General features: G+C 44.1%; 1 protein-coding gene across 1 annotated transcript in view; it reads left to right on the plus strand.

The window, feature by feature from the left end:
• The first annotated feature begins 210 nt into the window (after positions 1-210).
• ets1 (v-ets avian erythroblastosis virus E26 oncogene homolog 1) overlaps positions 211-21411 on the plus strand; it is a 56338-nt gene continuing 35137 nt past the window's right edge. The window contains exons 1-3 of the mRNA XM_080730942.1: positions 211-282; positions 2458-2548; positions 6802-6949. Coding sequence (XP_080587068.1) covers positions 2480-2548; positions 6802-6949 — 217 coding nt within the window. The 5' untranslated portion in view covers positions 211-282; positions 2458-2479. The remainder of the gene's footprint in view (positions 283-2457; positions 2549-6801; positions 6950-21411) is intronic.

Here is a 21411-nt window from a genome sequence, read left to right on the forward strand (position 1 = left end):
TTCGCACCTGGCTGCATGTTGGAGTATAATGCGATCCTACGGGATATTTGGGAGGAAGATGAAACTCCACATAGGATAAATCCCTGCAGGATTTTGAGTGGATCACCGTGCGAGGGAGGGACTAGGAGTGTGCATAATATTCCTTCCTCTTTGGACTCGATGAGAGCCTGCAGGTACAGACGGACGGACAGACAGACAGCATCACAGCAGCTCCACCGCCAAGCTGTCACTAGTTCTACCCGAGCGCCGCCACTTAACAGGAAACTTCACTGACCAGCGTCGGTAAGTTAAGCTATTTACGTTTTAACTTTTTAAAGAGATTGGAAGTTGTGGTAAAGATGAAAAAAGAAAAGTATATTATCTTGTCGCAAATAACTTATATAGGATAGGCTACAACAATTCCGAGGCATAGCCTACAAGTTGCTCTAATGGACTTTAACGTGAAGACCTGAAGCGCATTTTTTGAATGAGATGCGTGTTTCTTAACACGAGTCGGGCTCTATTCGTTTTTTAGCATTGCTGCGCTACATATTTTGATCAAAACGTTTTGAATGGTCAACCGTTAATTTGTTTTTGACTATAAATGTATTCTACTTTGTTTTCCCCATTCACTTTCTGACATGCGGTTGTGATTGTGAAACTGCCATTATATTTCACATGGGTTAGGCTAATTATAACCAAAATTCATTCACTGATTCATTATAATTCACTGATTCATTCAATAAAGAAATGAAATGTCCCATCTTATCATGATAGGCTACTGAGTAATAAACTTAATTCTGTTAATGAACGTTGCACTTGCATACAGTATTGGGTGCTGAAATGGTCAGATGGTCTGGTGAATTTGTTTGCAGTCTTTGTGTTTTAAAGGCTAAACCTTTTACAAAAGTGCTTAGCATATGAATCTAGTGTTTGAGTGTCCCGGATCAGTACATGCAACATGTCATTGCCCACTACTTTTAATCCCTGCACATTCGTGAGCTTGTCTCTCTGTTGATGCTTGCTGCTGCTGGTAAACAAATGCTGAAGGAGAGATAAGAACCGTGAGTGGGAGAGGAAGGAGAGGAGGAGGAGGAGGAAAAAGAGAAGGAGGAGTGAAAAGGAAGAGGGATTATAGCAGGGGTCTTCAACGTTTTCAGGCCAAGGACCCCTTAGCTCTGAGAGAGATGAAGCAGGGACCCCCACTACATATCGTTCTAAATTGTGTTGCAGATTAAAAATGTACATGCATGTGTTTTATACAGTTTAGACTTGACAGCAGTGCACTATCATCTGTGTATGTTGGATTATTGTGTATTTTCACATATTTAACCACTTGAACTGTCAATAGCTACTAGTCTGATCTTCTTTTCCCTTTACACCAAACCTCTGTGCCAAAAAAAATAGACGATCTACATGCTCTGTGAGCTTGTAGATCTGCAATTTTTTGGCTAATGTTCCAATAAGAATAGGGATGCTAGGGTTCAAGTGATCAAACATGATCACACAAAGATTTGGTGGACCCCCTGTAGTAACTCTGAGGACCCCTTAGGGGTCCCGGACCCCCTGTTGAAGACCTCTGGATTATAGTATGAGGAGGATGAAGCACACTGAGAAGGAGGAGGGAACAAGGGAAGGATATAGGAGGGGAGAGGTAAAGGAAAATAGGAAGAGAGAGAGATGACTGGAAGAATCTCCAGCTGGCATGTTTCTGAATGCACTGATGTGATTGAGATGGACCTTTAAGGGTCAATGTTTAATACCCTTCAGAGTTGCATTGACACAGAGCATTTCGCTGTGTAGTGTGTAGGCTATATAGCAGATTCGCATCACTGGTTTACAGGTGTAAAGTAGTGGGAGAATTTTCTTTTTTTTTGCGTAAGCTCCGTCACTTTTGTTGTTTTCGAGAAAGGGACCAGAAGAAAAAGGAGAGGGGAGGAGAAGCAGAGCAGGGACAAAATAAATTACACATTAATCATGTCAAAGGGAACGATCAAGATATAGCTATTATTCTTCTACCAGGCTATATCTAGGCTACACATTTGAAACAACAAAATATTTTAGACACAGAAATTCTTTCTGTTGAATTCACCACTGCAAATAAAATAAAATAAATCTGTAATCTAGAAAGGAAACACAAATGTGGATGTCATGTACGTAGTCTTTCTCTCTCTCTCTCTCTCTCTCACTATGTCTGTCTGTCTGTCTGTCTGTCTGTCTGTCTGTCTGTCTGTCTGTCTGTCTGTCTGTCTGTCTGTCTGTCTCTCTCTCTCTCTCTCTTTCCTTCCTTCACTCACTCACTTGCTATCTTTCTTGCCCTCCATCACCCCCCCTCCCCACCTTCTCCCTATTTCTGCCCGCCCTACTCACACAGATGCTTGCAAACGTATACACTTGTTTCACATTTACACACGCATGCGAGTGTAAACAGCGTATGACAGATGGGTGTGTCTGTTTGTGTGCTGATCCATTTGGCAGGCCCTGCTCCCTCAGCCCAGTGATGAGTTACTACGTGGATCCAGTTTCTTCCTACCCGACCCTTCACCCCTGTGACCGTCTGGGTGCAATGGTAAGACCTCCCTCGTAAATCACCCCCATGTTAACAGACGGCCTGAGCTACCTACCACCACGCTGCCCGCCTAGGAGTGTGCCTCTGTGTGTGTGTGTGTGTGTGTGTGTGTGTGTGTGTGTGTGTGTGTGTGTGTGTGTGTGTGTGTGTGTGTGTGTGTGTGTGTGTGTGTGTGTGTGTGCACATGTGTGCGTTAGGGCATTCACCAAATATTCGAAAATTTGAATATCAAAGTCACTATTCGACGTTGTTCACCGAAGTCGAATATTTGTTTATTTCTTTTATATTATTACTGGTTTCTCTTTAAAAAATATATAGTTTATAAAGCTTGGCTAGATAGGAAGTCATAAGAATGAGTTGTCAATGCCCCTGGACTGGTGGATGAATTTGTTAATGCTCTATACGTACCAGGGGTTCTCAAACCTTTTTAGGCCGTGACCCTCAAAATAAACATATTTGAACTGGGGACCCCCACAAGCACATGGAATTGTAGGTATTACATTTAATGTGACTCGGTTCCACAGATAAATATTGTGAAAATAGCAGATCTACATCCTCACAACGCCTCGCAACGCGAGTAGACTATTCGAAACTTTGAGGTCGAATAATTCGAATACTAAAAATCACTATTTGTGAATGCCCTAGTGTGCGTGCATGTGTGTGTGTTTGAGTGACAGATTGAGACAGAGAGAGAGAACAAAGAACAGATTTTAGTATTAGCAAACACCCATGGATTTCATCACCATGTGGAAACACACAATTTCCCTTTTCGCTTCACGTTGACCTCCAAATGTTGCTCTAAGAATGTCTTGAACACGTTGTTCTTGAAGATTTCATAGAAAATTAGGAAACAACCGTTGAACAGTGGGAATACTTTCGTCTTGGGCAGAGCTGTGAAATCAGTTGTATAATAATCAGCAGTTACAGGGTTGCACAATCGCCTGGTGCAAAAAAGAAACAAGATGCGCTTCCCTTTTTCTGGTGAAATGGTAAATACTGAGACCTGTGGCCTCCAACCTCACCACTAACCGGATCAATTTAGCGTCACACCATCCCTCCACGATAACGCTATTGACACCCAAAAACCTCGCCGGCGCTGTGGACGGCGAGGCGCCTAACTCCGTCCAAATGAACGAGAGCCAGAGTTGGGGACATTGGGATTCCTGGCAGGTGAGCCGTCTGAAGAGGTATAAAGGCCAAGAATCACGGGTAGAAATGTCTCCATTTGTATGCAGAGCGGCCAGCACATTAGAGGGAGAAGCTGAGGTTATATGCAAATGGCGGCCCCCACCTGGCCTCGATACAAAACATAGCGGGATGTGGCTTCCCGCATCCTAATTGGCTCAGGTGGTGGGGCTCGCCTTCGAAATTGAGATTACTGTATACCGGGGCAGACGTGGTCAAAAGGTGAACCGGGGTCACCCGCTAGCACCATTCTTCTGAGTTTACATGAATTAACAGAGAGGGAAAACAGTGCAGAGCACGGTGATGTTTTGTTTTTCTCTCCCTTTTACTCTCTGGTGAATTTCAATGCTCTTCTCGTTCTGTACTTGTTGAAGATTATTCTATGGAGTATGGATATAAAGATCTTAGTCCCCCAGGCAATGTGTCACGAGTCATATTTGGCCCCATATGTGCTATTTTACATAAGCATATAATGTTATAACTCATTCTGATGTTTTTCTTTCAAATATTTCTAAGTGAATATTAATTTTGTGTTGATTCATATCTTTAACCTCAAGTTCAAAGTAAACCATTCGACTTGCATACATTCAGAATTGTGTAAAGCCTATTTATACTACAAAATACAACAAAGGGATTTGTTATATGAGCATGTGTTATTGTGCACGACAAAATACCTAATTCTCAGTGTTAGGATACCTTATGAATGTCTACAGTAGCCTACAGTATGTTCATTTCCCAAATCCTGAGTTAAGGTCAGTGCTTTTCTACATTCAGAGTAGATTAATCAAAGCATACAGTGGTTTCACAAAACCATGAACACATATTCATGTTATCGGCAGAATCTGCCTGGAAATTGCAGCATTGCACAAAGCATCCATGCATGCCCCCCTCCCTGTCTATACATGCAGTTTCTCCCTCCTCTCCCATGCTGATGGGACTGATAGGAAGGCTAGCAGCAGACTATAGGGCATCCCTAGAGAACTTCCTCTCTCCAGTCCAGATGCCTTGGTAATATTAGCTAGTCATAAAGTAGGATGGCTACTGATAAGCGTGGCAGGGTTTAAACGGAGCCTTCTTATCACATGTCAGTCTGTCAGTAAGACAGAGAATCAGTCAGTGAATCAGTCGGTAGAGCTAACCCACAAGCTGGTCAAACAGTTAGCCAGCTAGTATATCCCTGCCTGTCAGGTCATCTGTCAGTGATCCAGGTTGTGCCTGTGTCTTTATGTGTGTTCTTTTCTAATAAAAAGCACGTCTCTTGCACATCTACAAAGGCGACAGGTGCATAGGAGAAGACCAAACGAGGGTGCAACGCACTGAAAAAGAAAAGAACTCCCAGACACTGTTTTCAAATGTAATTAAAAGGTGTTAATTGGAAATCACAATGTTTCGGTCTGTTAGACCTCCATCGGGTTATCTTTGAATGTGTATTCTTTTCAAAATGAAACAAAAGTCAGTGAGTCATGCTCTCTGTCTCAGGTAAGATAGTCACCAAGCACTTATTTATATACTGTCGGGTGATTGTGTGGTAATTTATGCTTTAGCGTTACAGAGTTATAAACCAGTAAGACTCCCTGATCGGGAGATAATCGACCGTCAGGTCACATGTATGTACTTTTGACTATTTTCCCATCTTTTTTTCCCGGTCGCTGGGGGTCCGAGTTACGGCCTTTTTAGAAGACTGTCTCAGCTGACCAACAAGGAAATACAAAATAGGTTTCCATATTTTCTCAGAAGCACTGTATTAGGTGGTCTGGAGTAGTGGACAGGTGTGTAACATGCAGGTGTATTGTTCCCATTGAGTCATGTACTGTATGTGTCTAGAGAGAGCATACATAGGGGAAGTCGATGACAGCTTAGCTGTTACATGAATAGCTGTGCGATGTCAGAGGATGTCAGAGCGATCAGATATGTGAAAGAACTAATCAATTTGTTTCAAATAATGATAGGTGGAAGAAAGATTGTATTTGAAATTTGCTTTCAGTTGAATGTGTATTTTTTGTCAATCTGGCATCACATCGACAGTCAACATTTGGTAGAATTCAAGTTTAAACAATTTGGTTGTTTACGGAGTCTGGGCACGGGCAGGGGGTTGTTGTGAGAGATATACTCCCTGCCTGTTCACATCATTTTATCAGAAATGCTATATCTATTGAGATTTTGTTTGTTTTCAGGGGAACCTTTTGATATGCTAAAAATGAGTGTCTGGCTTTCTACCCGCCATTCTATCACTTGTATCCACAAAGAATGTCATATCTCTCCCTGTGCTGCTCTCAAGTGCTGACTTTAGACTTCCAGCCTTGCTGTGAGCAACCACATTATGTGGACGTTGCTGTGATAAGCAGGATAAAACAACATTGCAAAGACTGAGTCAAAGTTAGCTGCCGGGTTTATCAAAAAAACGAAACAAAAACTTTACTAAGAAGGAACAGCCTAAGTTCAGGTAGCAGTGAAGGTTGGAGGGTTACCTTTTGGTGAATTATTTTTAACTTCTAATAATGTTTGCTCTTAATTTAATTATTATCTATCTATCTAATATTGATTTTATTTTAATTAGAGGATTATTCTGTTACATTTACTAACTTAAAACACTGTCATTTGAGGATGGGATGCTATTGATGCTATCATCTAGGTAGCCCTCCCAAGTTCACTGCTTCATTATACAAAAAAGAAGAGAAATCTGACTTGCTGGATTTCATTGGATTTTATTTATTTGACGTTATGGTTAAAAGAAAAAAGACATACAGTACATCCTTTTCCGCTATTCCGCTGACTTCCGCTGAGTACATTTATTTGGGGAGCATCTAGACAGTGTGCGGACCTTCTCTTCTTTTCTATAGTACATCCTTCTCACAGAAACGTCAAGGATAAAACACAGTGAAGTCAGCAATGTATTTCTATTGTCATCAATGCTTACAGTAAAACATGCAAAACATGTTAAAATAATGTAAAAAGTATGACCAAGGAAAGGGATTGCCTTCAGTGTGTCTTATAATACAAACTAAATGATTCAGTGATTGCTCCTTCACTTCACCACCTGACACCTCTTGTGTCCTGTTTGCCTCCAGAGGCAGAGTGGAGGGGTGGCCGTGGGCCCTCAGATGCACCTTCCAGGGGTGGTTCACCCTCAGCAGCAGTACTACCCCTCCCAGCCCCTCTACCCCCAGGACGTGCCCCTGCAGGAGGTGCCCAACGGACATGACCTCTGCCCCACAGGTGAGACATTAGGCCTGGAGAAGGTGAATGAGAAATGTTTTCTCCGCTTCCTCATCAACTGATGATGCCAAGCAGGCACGTGGACACATAGACATCAAAGGGGGCTTGAGCCCCTGTCCTTTTACCCGTCTGTAAAAAGTGCCCTCTCCAGACATGCACGCAGCTTTTACTATGGTGAAAGAAATGGAAATGCCCTCTTTCCATGCCATGCCTGAAGGCAGCATTCAAGAACAATACCTTGTCCAAACTCTCCTGAACTTGAATGCAGCTTCTTATGTTGAAAGAATTATTGAAAATAGCCGACCTCCAAGGTCAATATTTTCCACCAAAAAGCCCTTTTAGAAATTTCAGCCCCTGCCTCTCTAACATTCTCTGCAGTCTGCACGTCCCTGATGCCAAGGTGCCCTTAAGCAAGGTGCTTAATCCCCCTTTTACCAGTAAATGACAGGTATTCATGCACTGTGTGTACACTGTGTACGAGCATTAGAAGCAGTTTGAAAAGAGAACCTCATTGAAGTAAAATGTTACTGTAAATTATAAAGGGGTGAAAGTCATCTTTGGAAAACCATTTTCGGCAGAGTGCTTTTGGGCTGCCAAAATGATTTCATCAAGTCATGTAATATGACTTATATTGAAATACATTTTCACAAAATGCCCCCTAACCATGAACAACCTCTTCCCCCGTCCTGGCTTTGAGCCAGCCGACAAATCAATCAACAGTTGGAACTGATTAAGAAAGGACCTACCAAGAAAAAAGAAACCTGAGGCATACTTACGTTTTACACCATAGGACCCTACATTTTCCATGCCTGCTTTGTTCTTGTTCATTCTTTGTTCTTTATTGTGTCCTTCTGTTCAAAGTAGACGAGCGGTTCTTAATAATATTCAGTGTTGTAAGGAACACATGACACCTCAATGTGTTCAATGCTGCAATGTCATTCTGTCCTTTACAATGGCCAAGGACAGGAATAATGTGGAAAACACGGATTTCAAAACATCAAAAAAGCACAGAGAGCATTAGAATTGTCCATTGTGGAGGAATAGCTCATAGAGCAAACAAAAGGCTGTGTGAACAAGAGTGATAAGTGGACTGTGAGTCACACACGCACAAACACTCACGTCCACGACGTCTTGGCACTGACCCATTACAGTCGGCCCCCTCATTTCTGGTCATTACAATACAAGCACGCACATGCAAGTATGTACGGCACATATAGCCTACGAGCAAACAAACACACTTGCGCACACACACACACACACACACACACACACACACACACACACACACACACACACACACACACACACACACACACACACACACACACACACACACACACACACACACACACGGCCTGTTTGGCCTGGTGTTGCATGTCTTCCCCCCCACCCCTCAAGGGATTATGGTGACGCTGACCCTGAGGGCGATGCCTTTACCAGATGCATCTCTCTCTTTCCCCCTCTCTCTCTCTCTCTCTCTCTCTCTCTCGCTCTCGCTCTCGCTCTCTCTCTCTCTCTCTCTCTCTCTTTCTCTCTCTCTCTCAATCTCTGTCTCTCTCCCCTTCTCGAGTGACAGCTCACATGCCCGGCATGTTTCTGCCTAAGAGTTTCTTGCCCCCCCCCCCAGGGATGGGATGATACGCGATATTATCGTTTATCGTGATAAAAAGCACTCACGATAATCGTATCTTGGAGATTTAATATATCGTGATATCGTCCTCCGTCATGCACTGGGATCAATTCATCATCTTTTATTTGCAAGAGCTGCATATCGGGTACCACTTAAACCCTCTATAATTAGTAAAAGGTACTTATAATATGCGTACTTGATACAGTCTTTTTTTCACTCTATCAAATGTCTTTGCCGAAAAATAGCTGATCTACAAGCTCACAACGCGTAACAACGTGATGCGTTGTGAGCTTGTAGATCTGCAATTTTTTGGCAAATGTTCCGCCCCAGGATAATGGATTTTGATTATCGTGATAATATCATAAATCGCGTCATCCCGATTCATATCGTCCCCCCCTCCCCCCCTTATTCCTCTCTGTCTGTCTGCCTGCCTGTCTCTCTTTCTCTCTCTCTCTCTCTCTCTCTCTCTCTCTCTTTCTGTCTCTTCTCTCTTTTTTTTTCTAAACAAGGTTTATTTTAAACTGGAACATTCCTTCCAGTGCGTTTGCCTGTTTGACTGTGACCCCCCCCCCCCCCACTCGTCTTGGAGAGTGATTGATGCTGGCGGTCTGGGACGCACGCCACGGGAGTGGGGTAGGGGTGCCGGGAGGGCACCAGCTTTCCTCCGTCACCTCCCTCCTCTGGGCTGGATGCAGGGGGCACAGCCGGGGGGCAGAGGGCGGCCATCTTTTTCCCAAGCCTCTGGCTTGGTCTCAGGGGAGATGGAAGGGACCAGCGTGTGTGTGTGTGTGTGTGTGTGTGTGTGTGTGTGTGTGTGTGTGTGTGTGTGTGTGCGTGCGCGTGCGTGTGCGTGTGCGTCTGTGTGCACGCTCGTAAGATTCTGTATCTGGGTATGCGCTTGTGTTTGTGTATTTGTCACAATCTTTTATGTGGGTGTGCATTTCAAACCTACTGTGTGTGTGTGTGTGTGTGTGTGTGTGTGTGTGTGTGTGTGTGTGTGTGTGTGTGTGTGTGTGTGTGTGCGTGCGTGCGTGCGTGCGTGCGTGCGTGCGTGCGTGCGTGCGTGCGTGCGTGCGTGCGTGCGTGCGTGCGTGCGTGCGTGCAAGCGTGCGTGCAAGCGATAGGATAGGGCTGGGATTTGATGGGATTTGCTGATGTTTGTTGCCAGAGACACACTCCTTTGGAGCCTTCACTTCATCGGTCCCAGCGCTTAGCCCGTTGACATAAACATTGTCAAGTGGAAAAAAATGACCGGGAGTTGACCCCTCCCCTGCCCCACGGCCCCCCTCCTCCTCCTCCTCCTCCTCTGCGGAGCAGCAGAATGATAGTCAACTGGCAGGTCTTAGAGAGCATCGCAGCGCCCACCTGTAGACATCATTAGAGAGGTTTAGTTCCCCTTGTGGGGCCATCATGTAGCGGCCAACAGGCCGGGGCAGCAGAAGGTGCTGTGTTTTGCCTGATTTATACTCGGTTGCGCATCGTGTCTCACACCGAGAACAGCGCATCTATAAGCTCACAGCACGCGTTATGTGCTTGTAGATCTGCTATTTTCATTGCGAGGCCTCGGCGCGCAGTAGAGTATAACGTATAAATCGGGCCGCACCATTTCATGGAGCTGTGTTGCGTCTAACCGCAAAACCAGCCCAGTAACCCGTGGCACCCCACCCTCCCTCCCCACACCCTGGAGACGTTGCTGTGACACATTTATCTCAAACTGAGAAAAGCGCTCTCACTCTGATGTGGTCTTTTTGTGAAGTAATTATTTTCGAAGCTACACTAGCACTACCTATTCTGTTGGTATAAGTAAATGCTTTTTGAAATTAGTCAGTAGGGACGTACTGGGCCCCTGATTCAGCCCGGGAAAAGGAGTTGGAGAGGCCCTCATTGCGCGCGGGCATCGGCTGCTCACGAGATTCTTTCGCCTTCCGGATGCGCTGCGAGGCCCCAAATACTAACCGATAAACGGTTACTGTGATTTTAGGTCTCATAATTTTTCTGGTATAATGAGAGTAATGATGTTGTAGACCATCCAGGAGTAGTCAAGGAAGCTAGGGAGTAGTGGGCCGGTATTCAGATGATAGACAAGCCAGTAGGGCCAATCTGATGGCTCTGTGGGCTGCTGCTACTCAGCGCTATAGAGAGAGAGAGATCTCTCTCTATAGCGCTGCTGCTACTCAAAGATTGGCCATTTTAGATCATGAGAGACAAGCCAGACTGTGGGCCAATTACATGAGTTATATTTACTTTGGGGGCTGGCCATTTTTTTTAATGGCCGGCCTGGACCGGCCAGGAATGGACCGGCCTTTCGAGAGTTGTCCCGCTAAATCCCAATGGCTAGCACGTCCCCAGCCCCAGGAAGACTAGCTGTCTCTGCTGGGTCAGCTAAAGAGGGTCCTAATGTGAAATTAAATTAATTTCAATGGAAATTGTCAACATGCTATATCAAGGTTCAACTTCAAGGTTTCTTTATTGTTACATCTTGTGTACTGTAAGTGTTACTAAAAAAGGAATAACCTTACATGCTTCCCGAGCAATAGAAACCTGTTGATGCCAATGCAGCTGCAGAGTAAAACCGCCATCAGTTATAACATTTAAGGGCCGCTAAACATCAAAAGGAGTTAATGTCATTCTGAAATCCCCCTGTACTGCAGTTATGCTTGAGTTTGTAACCAAAGAATTTAGCTCTACTTAGATATCCACTCCTTAACGTGTCATGAACAAAATGTGAGAGAGGGCACAAAATTGTAACACGCTAGTACTAGTTGAAGAATAGCAGCTAACATTTAGTTGATAAATGCTATAATTTATAGCACCTGCTAGAGGCAGGGCTCGAAGGATGGCAATGTCGGCCAGTTGGCCGTATTGGTCCCAAGAAACATACGGTATCTCAATTTCTTCCATGGAATTTGCTGTGGCAGCTTGATACTCCCAGGAAAATGAACACTACTGATTTAGTTGACATGGCCTTTCCTCTATCACATGTACAGTTGCACACATGATATCTCAAACAGGCAGATGCACCTCAAAACTTACTGAGTATATTTACTTTGCATCACGGACAAATCCATTTGAATGAGCCCTTGACATTATCTTTCATTTGATGCCTCCTTCAGTGAATATACATTACTAGCCCTTACCCGTTCAAAGATATGAGCTCCGAAATGATGTGCAGTGTGTGGGTTATGGGATGTGCACTGTGCACAAAGTATATGAGGGATGGAAAGTAACTTTAACTGGTGCTTGCATGATAATATGTAGGAGCATCAATGTAAGGCATACCCGTTTCGTTTAATGGCTATAGAGATACTGTGTACCGATCAGCATGATTTTTGGACAGCATCTGTAACAGGGCCAGACAACCCCCCCGCCCCCCGCCTGCACGCACACGCACACACACACACACACACACACACACACACACACACACACACACACACACACACACACACACACACACACACACACACACACACACAGCATGCTAGATGCAGAATAGATATGCCTCATGCTAGATGCAGAATAGATATAGATACACCATAAAAAGGCTAATATACAGCATATGATTTGTGAAAGTGACAAACGGGCTTCACGGTTATGGCAGGTGTGTTCATATGCTAATGGTGATGCGATTTCAGATCAATTGCTTCAGCCACTGAGGAGAAACGCTGTGACAGACACTCACTCAGACAGACAGACACTCAGACAGACATTCGGAAAATTATATGTTTGATATATGCCCCCCACAACCACCCACACTTTTAAGCAGCATAGCCTCTAGAGGGTGCTGGTGGGGCTCTTAAACTCTTAGTCTTGTTATTACATACTAGATTTTCTATTGTGAGACTTGATTAATGCTACTGTAAGTCTACTTACACCTCTCTCTCTCTCTCTCTCACTCTCTCTAGTGAGAGAGATACTGTCTGTGTGTATGTGTGTGTGTGTGTGTGTGTGTGTGTGTGTGTGTGTGTGTGTGTGTGTGTGTGTGTGCGTGTGTGCGTGTGTGCGTGTGTGTGTGCGTGTGTGCGTGCATGCGCGCACACCTTTTTTTAACATATATGACGATATTTACTTTAAGAATTGATGGGCTGTTTGTGAATGAAGCGTGCGCCTGTGAGAGAGGACAGAGCAGATGTGAGACGTGCGTGGTGTTGTGTGTTAAAGGACACATGTGGACACACTGTCACACACAGCGCTTCCTGACAACAGCCATGCCATGGAGGTGTTTACACTGACCCGGCTCTAACTCTGCTCTCCCTGACACTCACCCCACTGGAGCTCATCAGAAACGCCCACGCTCAGAGATGAACTGTGTGTGCGTGTGCGTGTGTGTGTTAGGGATGGGACGATATGAAAATGTCATATCACGATTATTGTGACAAAAGAAATCGCGATTTACGATATTATCGCGATAATCAAAATCCATTATCCTGGGGCGGAACGCGACGCATTGTGAGCTTGTAGATCGGCTATTTTTTGGCAAAGGCATTTGATAGAGAGTGAAAAAAAGAATGTTTATTTCTTTTACCAACTACAGATGGTTTAAGTGGCACCGGATATATAAAAAGTGAATTGATCCCAGTGCATGACGGAGGACGATATCACGATATATTAAATCTCCACGATACGATTATCGTATGTTTTTTATCACGATAAACGATAATATCGCTTATCGTCCCATCCCTAGTGTGCGTAGGTGTGTGTTCTTGTATTACTATACCACAAGTGTAGTAGAATTTGGGAAACAGACATTGTGAGTGCAATTTTTCTGGGCCTCATAAGCGCAACAAATGGTGGTTTAATGGTTAAAAGAAGAAGAAGAAATTAGGTTTACAATTAGAAAGGGATTCGGGTTGGGGTTAGGATTTGGCGGTTAGGGTTAAAGTTATATCTGATTTGTACGCACCAATGTCGTGCATCGGAAATAGCTGATCTACAAACTCACAATGCGTCGCAGCGTGGCTATTTTCGGTGCGTACCACTGGCACGCAACTAAGCATAACTCATGCTTTATAGATTTAGGGTTTTCGTGTGTGGGGGCGCACGCACACATGTGTTGTCGTGATTTGACTTTTGTGTGTGTTCCTTTTGTCCTCAGTTTGTGTGTAGTGTACTGCCGAAACACGTCATGTGTACTGTACAGACTGCACATGCACACAAATACATACGTGCGCTCTCACAGACACACATCCTTCATTTAACATCCTGCAGTGATGCACGCCCCACATGTTCATTCATTAAATTCACACCCTGCGCTCTGGTATGTATTGTATTACAGTATCCTCTCATTCAGTAAAGTAGCACGCACACGCACGCACACACACACACACACACACACACACACACACACACACACACACACACACACACACACACACACACACACACACACACACACACACACACACACACACACACACACACACAAACATGTCATGTGTACACATACACACCATCTATTCCCAGGCACTTGAGTGCTCACTACACACACACAACTGCACACACGTACACACACACACACACACACACACACACAAACACACACGCACATCCACTCACTCCCAGGCGCTTGTGAGCTCACTGTACATTTAAAACATGCGCTCCCATTTAGTACACGCAAACACAGCTGTGATCTGGCACTCAGGGACCATTGGCCTGTGTTTTATTTGATGTGATTTGACAGCTGGACAGTTGGAGGGGTGAGAGTCAGGGGGTGCGGAGGGGGGGGGGGGGGGGGTTACAGGGGAGGAGTCGAGGGGGTGGGAGTGGGGATGGGGATGGGTGGGGGTCACATCTTGAGGAGTAGGCAAGGGAAAAGGAGGTTCGTGCTGGGAGGAGGAGAGGAGAGGAGGCGTGGAAGGGGTTCTGAGATGTGGAGAGCTTTGGGTTTGGGGGTTGGTGTGTGTGTGTGTGTGTGTGTGGGGGGGGGGGGTTGCCTCTGATGGGGGGGCACGTCCTCACGGGCCCAGGCCCATTTTTTATTTCTAAAAGTAAACAGGCGGCCTGCGGGGGTCCGGGGGGTTATGGGAAAAGAGGAAACTGCGATGCTAATCAGGTCGGCGCACACTTCCCCCCTCCGACAGTAAAACAAAACAAGACGGGAAGAGACGGAAAAGCGACAGACGGCTCTGGAGGAGTGGGCCGCGCTCCGCTCCGCACTGCCACCATCCCACCACACACTGCCAAACTGTTCATTCAGCTCTCAGAGTGTGAGAATGGACTCTTATTGGCCCATTTTAGAGTCAAACTGTGTGGGACAACCGGTGCTTCATGAAATGGGGTTGTTAGATTATTAGACAGGGCTCAGAGGATTGACAGTATATTATGTATTTTCAAGTTTGGTGTTTTTAGAAGTCTGCAATTTAAACATTATAGTACTCTCCCTCTGGGCTTTATTGTTAAGGATACCATATCGTCACTGTCGGGCAGAAACCTCGTATCTCCAAGTTTCAAATTTGTAATTTTTTTCGCAAAGCAAAGCCCTGCTTCATCATACAAGGCCATTGCACAAAAGTAGTGAAAACAGCAGATCTACAAGCACCGCGAGGCGTTGTGTGCTTGTAGATCGGCTGTTTTCACTAGTTTAAATCATTTTTAAAATGATAAATACAAAACAAACGGTTTTGGACATACAAGGTTTCCACCCAACAACGACGATATCATTATTGACAAGAACAAAACATAAAATCAATCACTAATTGGAATGAGTGTGATCCTTTTTATAGAAGGGTCAAATCAAAACGGGCCATCCACGAATGTTTCGGGAATGATTTTGATATTCGTTCAAAATCTCAGATTTTGATCAATGAGTTATGCTTTGACATGAGCGCTTCTCTAGTCAACCTATTTCTCAGGATTCTTACCACATTGGGTGGCAGCTTACCACAAGTCACCAGTTCTACAGAAGTGACTCATTGTAGGGCTCTTAGAACTAGAGAACACATAGTTCTGATGACCGTGCAATCAGTCCGTGTACTGATGATGCAACAGATTCTGGGAAAAGGTGGTGTTTTAAGAGGACTCCTATTGTTTCTAACTATATATTACAAGCTTTGTAATATCCACACATTCTTAATTACAAACCATATAACAGTGAGGGTGAGCATGAATCATGCCTCCAGAGTGGAATCATAGAGGTACGGCTTTCCTTGTTAGTCATTATCGTAGGCTTGTAAAATCCATCACACAAACATTCACCAAGATCCGAATATTTAACCACTATAGTGATGTAATCTTAGGTAAACTGTTAACTTGATTATTACTACACAGTAAACTTCTCAAGCCTTAAAAAAATGGCCCAACTTCAAAATGCATAATATATAAATCTAAAATAAAGTCTAAAAATCTAACAGCTCCATTTCATGGACCAACATCTAGCTCCTAATGGTATCACCACATAGTAAAGCACGGAGGATGGTACTATACATAAATCAATTAATATTTTCAGTTATTTACCTAATTACCCGCGTCATGTTTAGGCCGATGCCACTTACAGTACAGTGACTATTATTATAATATACATTGTCTAATAACTCATATCAACAGGAAAATACTGACGTGAGACTCGCGTGGTCGTTATTTTTTCCCTGTCTTCGGCCGTGTGTGTGTGTGTGTGTGTGGGGGGGGAGCAGAGGGAGAGAGGGAGGCACAGAGGGAGGAGAAGACTAGGGGAGGGAGGTCTGGGAGGCAGTGGGACTTGAAGGGGGGTGGGGATAATTGAATTATCTGCACAATGGAGTGATGGGGGGCACGTGGTGCCGCTAATGGAGGAAGAGATGTTCTTTTTAGTGAAGCTAATTGTTCAGAAAAGAGCTGAGCCTTTGTTCAGGGGAGGCCTCGCTGTTAACCCCCCGCCTCCTCCCACCCTCTGTGCACTTATACACATGCTCTCTCTCTCTCTCTCTCTCTCTCTCTCTCTCTCTCTCTCTCTCTCTCTCTCTCCTCTCTCTCTCAATCGCACGCACACGCACATACATACACACACACGCTCACTCGCGCACACACATACGCACGCACGCATGCATGCAGGCACACACGCAAGCACACAGACACACACACACACACACACACACACACACACACACACACACACACACACACACACACGCGCACACACACCCACACACACTCACAGCCAGACAGACACATAAATACTAAATGGAACAAAGGAGCAGACAGACAGTCACTGGCACCGCACTGCAACTACACATGCATGTGCGAGCTGACACATAGATATACATTCTGTATATTCATACATAGAGACAGAGATACCGGTACATGCGGTAGTTACATAGATCCATGCATACACGCTGTACATGCTGTGTAGACCGATGAACAATTTTACAGCCTTATATATGTGCATAATGACATTTGCAGATACTGTATAGTCCAGTCAGACAGAACACACACGCACACACGCACGCACGCACGCACGCACGCACATATGCACACACACACACACACACACACACACACACACACACACACACACACACGCACACGCACACGCACGCACACACACACACACACACACACACACACACACACACACACACTCCATTCCTGTCCCAGCCAAGGCTGTGATCTCAGCAGGAGTGCATGCAGCCTGTGGCATCTTCAGACAGCGGCAGCCACTATAGATGAGACCGAGACTAGGCTTGAAAGCAGGGGCCACAAGGACCCCACTGTTTTACTGATCTGTTCCGTCTAATTCTCAAAGTCTCTGTGTGTGTGTGTGTGTGTGTGTGTGTGTGTGTGTGTGTGTGTGTGTGTGTGTGTGTGTGTGTGTGTGTGTGTGTGTGTGTTTGTTTGTGCATGTGTGTCTGTCTGTATGTGTGTGTGTGCGTTCGTGTGTGCGTGCCTGCCTGCCTGCGTGCGTGCCTGCGTGCCCGCCCCACGCATCCATTTGAGCTCCTTTGTGTTTGGTGTGTTAAATGAGTCAATCCTTGATTACATGCTAAGTGAAGCTTCATGCCACATGTCACCCTATCACCCTGTCACCCTGTCACCTCACACACACAATCTGTTCCACTGCACTTACTGCTGTTGTTACACTCTGCAGTCCCTTTCCCACTCTGTACCTTTCTGTAGCAGATCTACAAGCTCACAATATGCTGTGTTGTGACTCAAGGTGAGCTTGTACATAGATTATTACACCACCAAGTGTAAAAATCAGGTATTCGAATTCAAAGCATCATTCAAGACCTTTGTTGTTTTGCCATGGGCTACCACGGCACCAGTGGTTGAATTAGTATTGCAGTGTTAATGTTACCCTCCAGTGTAATAACGGACCGATGCTCAAGAGTTGACAGTGAGGATTGAAACATCATTTGACAGCTGTATGAGTTGATCTATATGGCGAAAAAGAAAACTTTCAGTTAACCCTGTGAGAAGCAAGCAGCAGGTGCAATGGTTACACCTGTGGATTTTAGAAGAGTGGAAGACACAGATGTAAGAAAGAAAGCGCCATGGGGAGAGACGTATGACTCATACGAGATCATACGGTATGAGATCTGGTCTGGCTGCTGTTGCTAACATGCATGACGCTGCCTAACTATTACAACCATGGCAACAGCATTTACCAGATGATGGAAAAGAGATATTGTCCATGTTGCCTGGTATGGAACATGGCAGTACAACCGGTCCACACAGTAGCTGGTTGTCCTATTATTGTAAGACAAAGTGCTGCCTGTTACGCTAAAGGAAATGACTTGATTTGAATCAATCAACAACAATAGCTGTTTACTGTTCTCATTTTGTTTATAGGCACCCTATTGTGGAAAGCCTGCAGTTGAACTGTTGCTTTATGTACTACCAAGATCCTGCTCAAGATGTGGCATTGTTTCAATTGTTCTATTTTCATATGTTGTATGCTATAATGATCCAGAAATATATAGCCTCCCTGGTCCATTTTTTAAAGTCTCTCTGTTTTAAGGCTACTGTACTGATTGTAATCTTATTCTTAAGGTTGTGAAACACTAGGCAAACCTTTGGGCAATGCTGTTAAGTAAGACAATGATAAAAGAAACATGCAATCTATTCAAATGTTCTCTGGTAGCAATATTTTCCTCTGATTAAAGTAGCAACACTGAGACATGAGGCAACTTAACATTGCCCAAGGCATCCTTTTTTTCCACATACACGTACAAATTCGATTCTCTTCAGCGGCATCTACATTGCAGCATTAAAATACATTTTAGAAAATGACATACTCTCTCAAAGCAATGATGACTAATTCATGACTTTATTAATATTCTGTACCACTTCATCCGGTTCTAAATCAAGGGAGCTAAAACGTCTAGTAAAACTTTTTGGGGGCGAAGAGGGACATGACTAACCCCCTGTCTGTTGAAAATGGACTCTTTTGACTGCCAGCTCTGGCCCCAGATATTAGTCAGCAGTGCCATTAACTTCCTAATGGCCGCCTCCGGGCGACAAAAGGACCCGGGCTGTCCTTTTAAGAGCAGATACCAAGGAGTTCATTAACAAAGACGGCCAGTCAGAAGGAGTGACTGACTGGATGACTGAATGAATGAAATGCGCTGAGAGGTATTCATCCATTCACCAGCCTTCCCTTGTTTCTCCTCCATCATCCGCATCCCACCCCACACCCCAGTCAGCCTCCGATGAGGCAACTAGCCCGACCGCAGAAGGCTCCTCATAGGCGTGTTTCCATTCAGGCCCCTCTATCTTGCCAGTGAGTGAAACCTGATCCAGGGACAGCTAATGGAGCTGGTGAAGGACCAGCCGGTTTTAAAATCCATACGTGATCAATAGCCCCCGGCTCCCCAACCTCCTACCCAGATCCCATTTGGAAATACATACTGCATACAGTACAGGCAGAAGTATCGTATTGACTGGCATATTAGGATGCGCCATATTGACTTACTCTAACAAGGTTACTTTGGATGTGGGTGGACACTTGGAAACAGAGCACTGGGTACATAGAACAGCATGAAACCTCTGACACTGGTTCCAATGAATCACCTCAAAAGAACATTTCCAAACAAGGATTATCCAACATTTGGAAATTCTCGTGTCCTGACAAGACGACACCTTAGAATATTAGTCGGTTTTGTTGAAATGGAAACCTTTATTCAGTAGTTCAAATACTTTGCATTTGCTTCAGCATGAAACTGTTACTCTGCCAGTGTTTCTATTTTATAAATACTTTTTCTTTAGTTGAAAGCGGGCATGTTCCACTTGGAATTGCTATCACAATGGGTTGCCATGACAGGCTTTTTTCTTTTTTTGTTGCTAATGGCTGTGGTTATGTCCATGGGGAGCTCTGCTGTACTCAGGCCAGTTTCAGTTTCTCATTCTTCTCCCAGTTAAAAACAAAACCCCAATGGTGTTTTTAAAAATTTAAAAAACGATTATGTAAAAAATATTTTTTGATGGCTTAGGTCAGAGAAGATCCAATATGGTTTTGTTTTGACATCTTTACGGCTGATACATTTGGACGTTCAATGTGATTTAACCTCTTAGACTTAGACCCTCAAGACTTGAGTGAACTGGACCTGATCTACCCAATAATCTACAAACTCACAACGTGTCGCACTGTGATGTCTTGCAAGCTTGTAGATCTGCTATTTCTTTTGGCTAATGTTCCTCCCAGAATATGGATGCTGCCTGAGGTTCAAGTGGATTAAAAGGATTCCAAAGTGGAGTCCTGCCATTTACTCCTAAGACGTCATTCCTTTCAAAGGCCCAAGAGGCAGCTCTGTAAAAAGACACGCTCTGTTTTTTATTGATCAGTACAAGGTGAACAGGAAATTCTCTGAGGTGTTTATGAGGGCCAGTTACCAGTTATGTGGATGCTTAGACTGGCAGTATTGGACGCAGACAGTCCACTGAGCTCATGAAGCTGTCTGTAGTTCACCAATTCTCAAATTCAATACTCGGTTTTGTACTCAAATGGAATAATATATGGACATATATTGTGTGATTCTCATGTGGTCTATAACATAAGACATATCATCTATGATGTCAGACGTCAGTCATATCCATATTTGGGAAAATATTGTGTCCACATTTTGTCCAACTTAAACAACCAACCGCAACTTGAATCACACTTGCAAATGAATTCTGTCCTGTGCGAAATCCGTCCTTCGCCCTTATGCGTCTTATTGGTTATTATACATGTTTTAGTACTAACTTCATATTAGACTATATGTGTAGTCATTGTGATGATCAGGTTTCGTATAATGTGAGTGTGAGCTAGAAGCTAATGATGTAAAGACCTGGCTATAGGCAACCCTACAGTGCATTATTTTATTTATTTATTTATTTTCTAATCATTTATTTCCCCCAACCTATAAACTTAACGGAAATTGTTTGCGTGAACATGGGAATCATTGTTTGTGATGACGTTGGGGGGGAAGGGGGAGAACGGATTCTCCCGGAGACACATAGGGCAAGAATGTAATGTAATTGTGAATCACTGGCAGTAGCCTGGGCTACAGTTTTGTAAAGTAACTAAGTACATTGACTTAAGTATACAATTTTTAGGTATTTTTTTTTACTTTACTTGAGTATTTCCAATAGCACAGGTTAACTTCTACTCCACTAGGCTACATTTCAGAACCAAATATGTTAGCCTACTTTTACTCCATTGCATAATTTGCAATTATTTGAGATTGAGAACTTTGTAGATTTTGATTATTATTACAAAACATAGGCTACATTAACCATGTCAACCCTATATACATTTTGGGCATTTGAAAATAGCAGATCTACAAGCTCACAATGGGGTTGCGATGTGACGGTCTGCTGTTTTCTAAAGATTTGAATACTGAAATGGGACATTCTGCAAAATGAGCAGGCTACTTTCTAC

Source organism: Nannobrachium achirus, assembly GCF_963921795.1.
Source record: "Nannobrachium achirus genome assembly, chromosome: 8".
NCBI lineage: Eukaryota > Metazoa > Chordata > Actinopteri > Myctophiformes > Myctophidae > Nannobrachium > Nannobrachium achirus.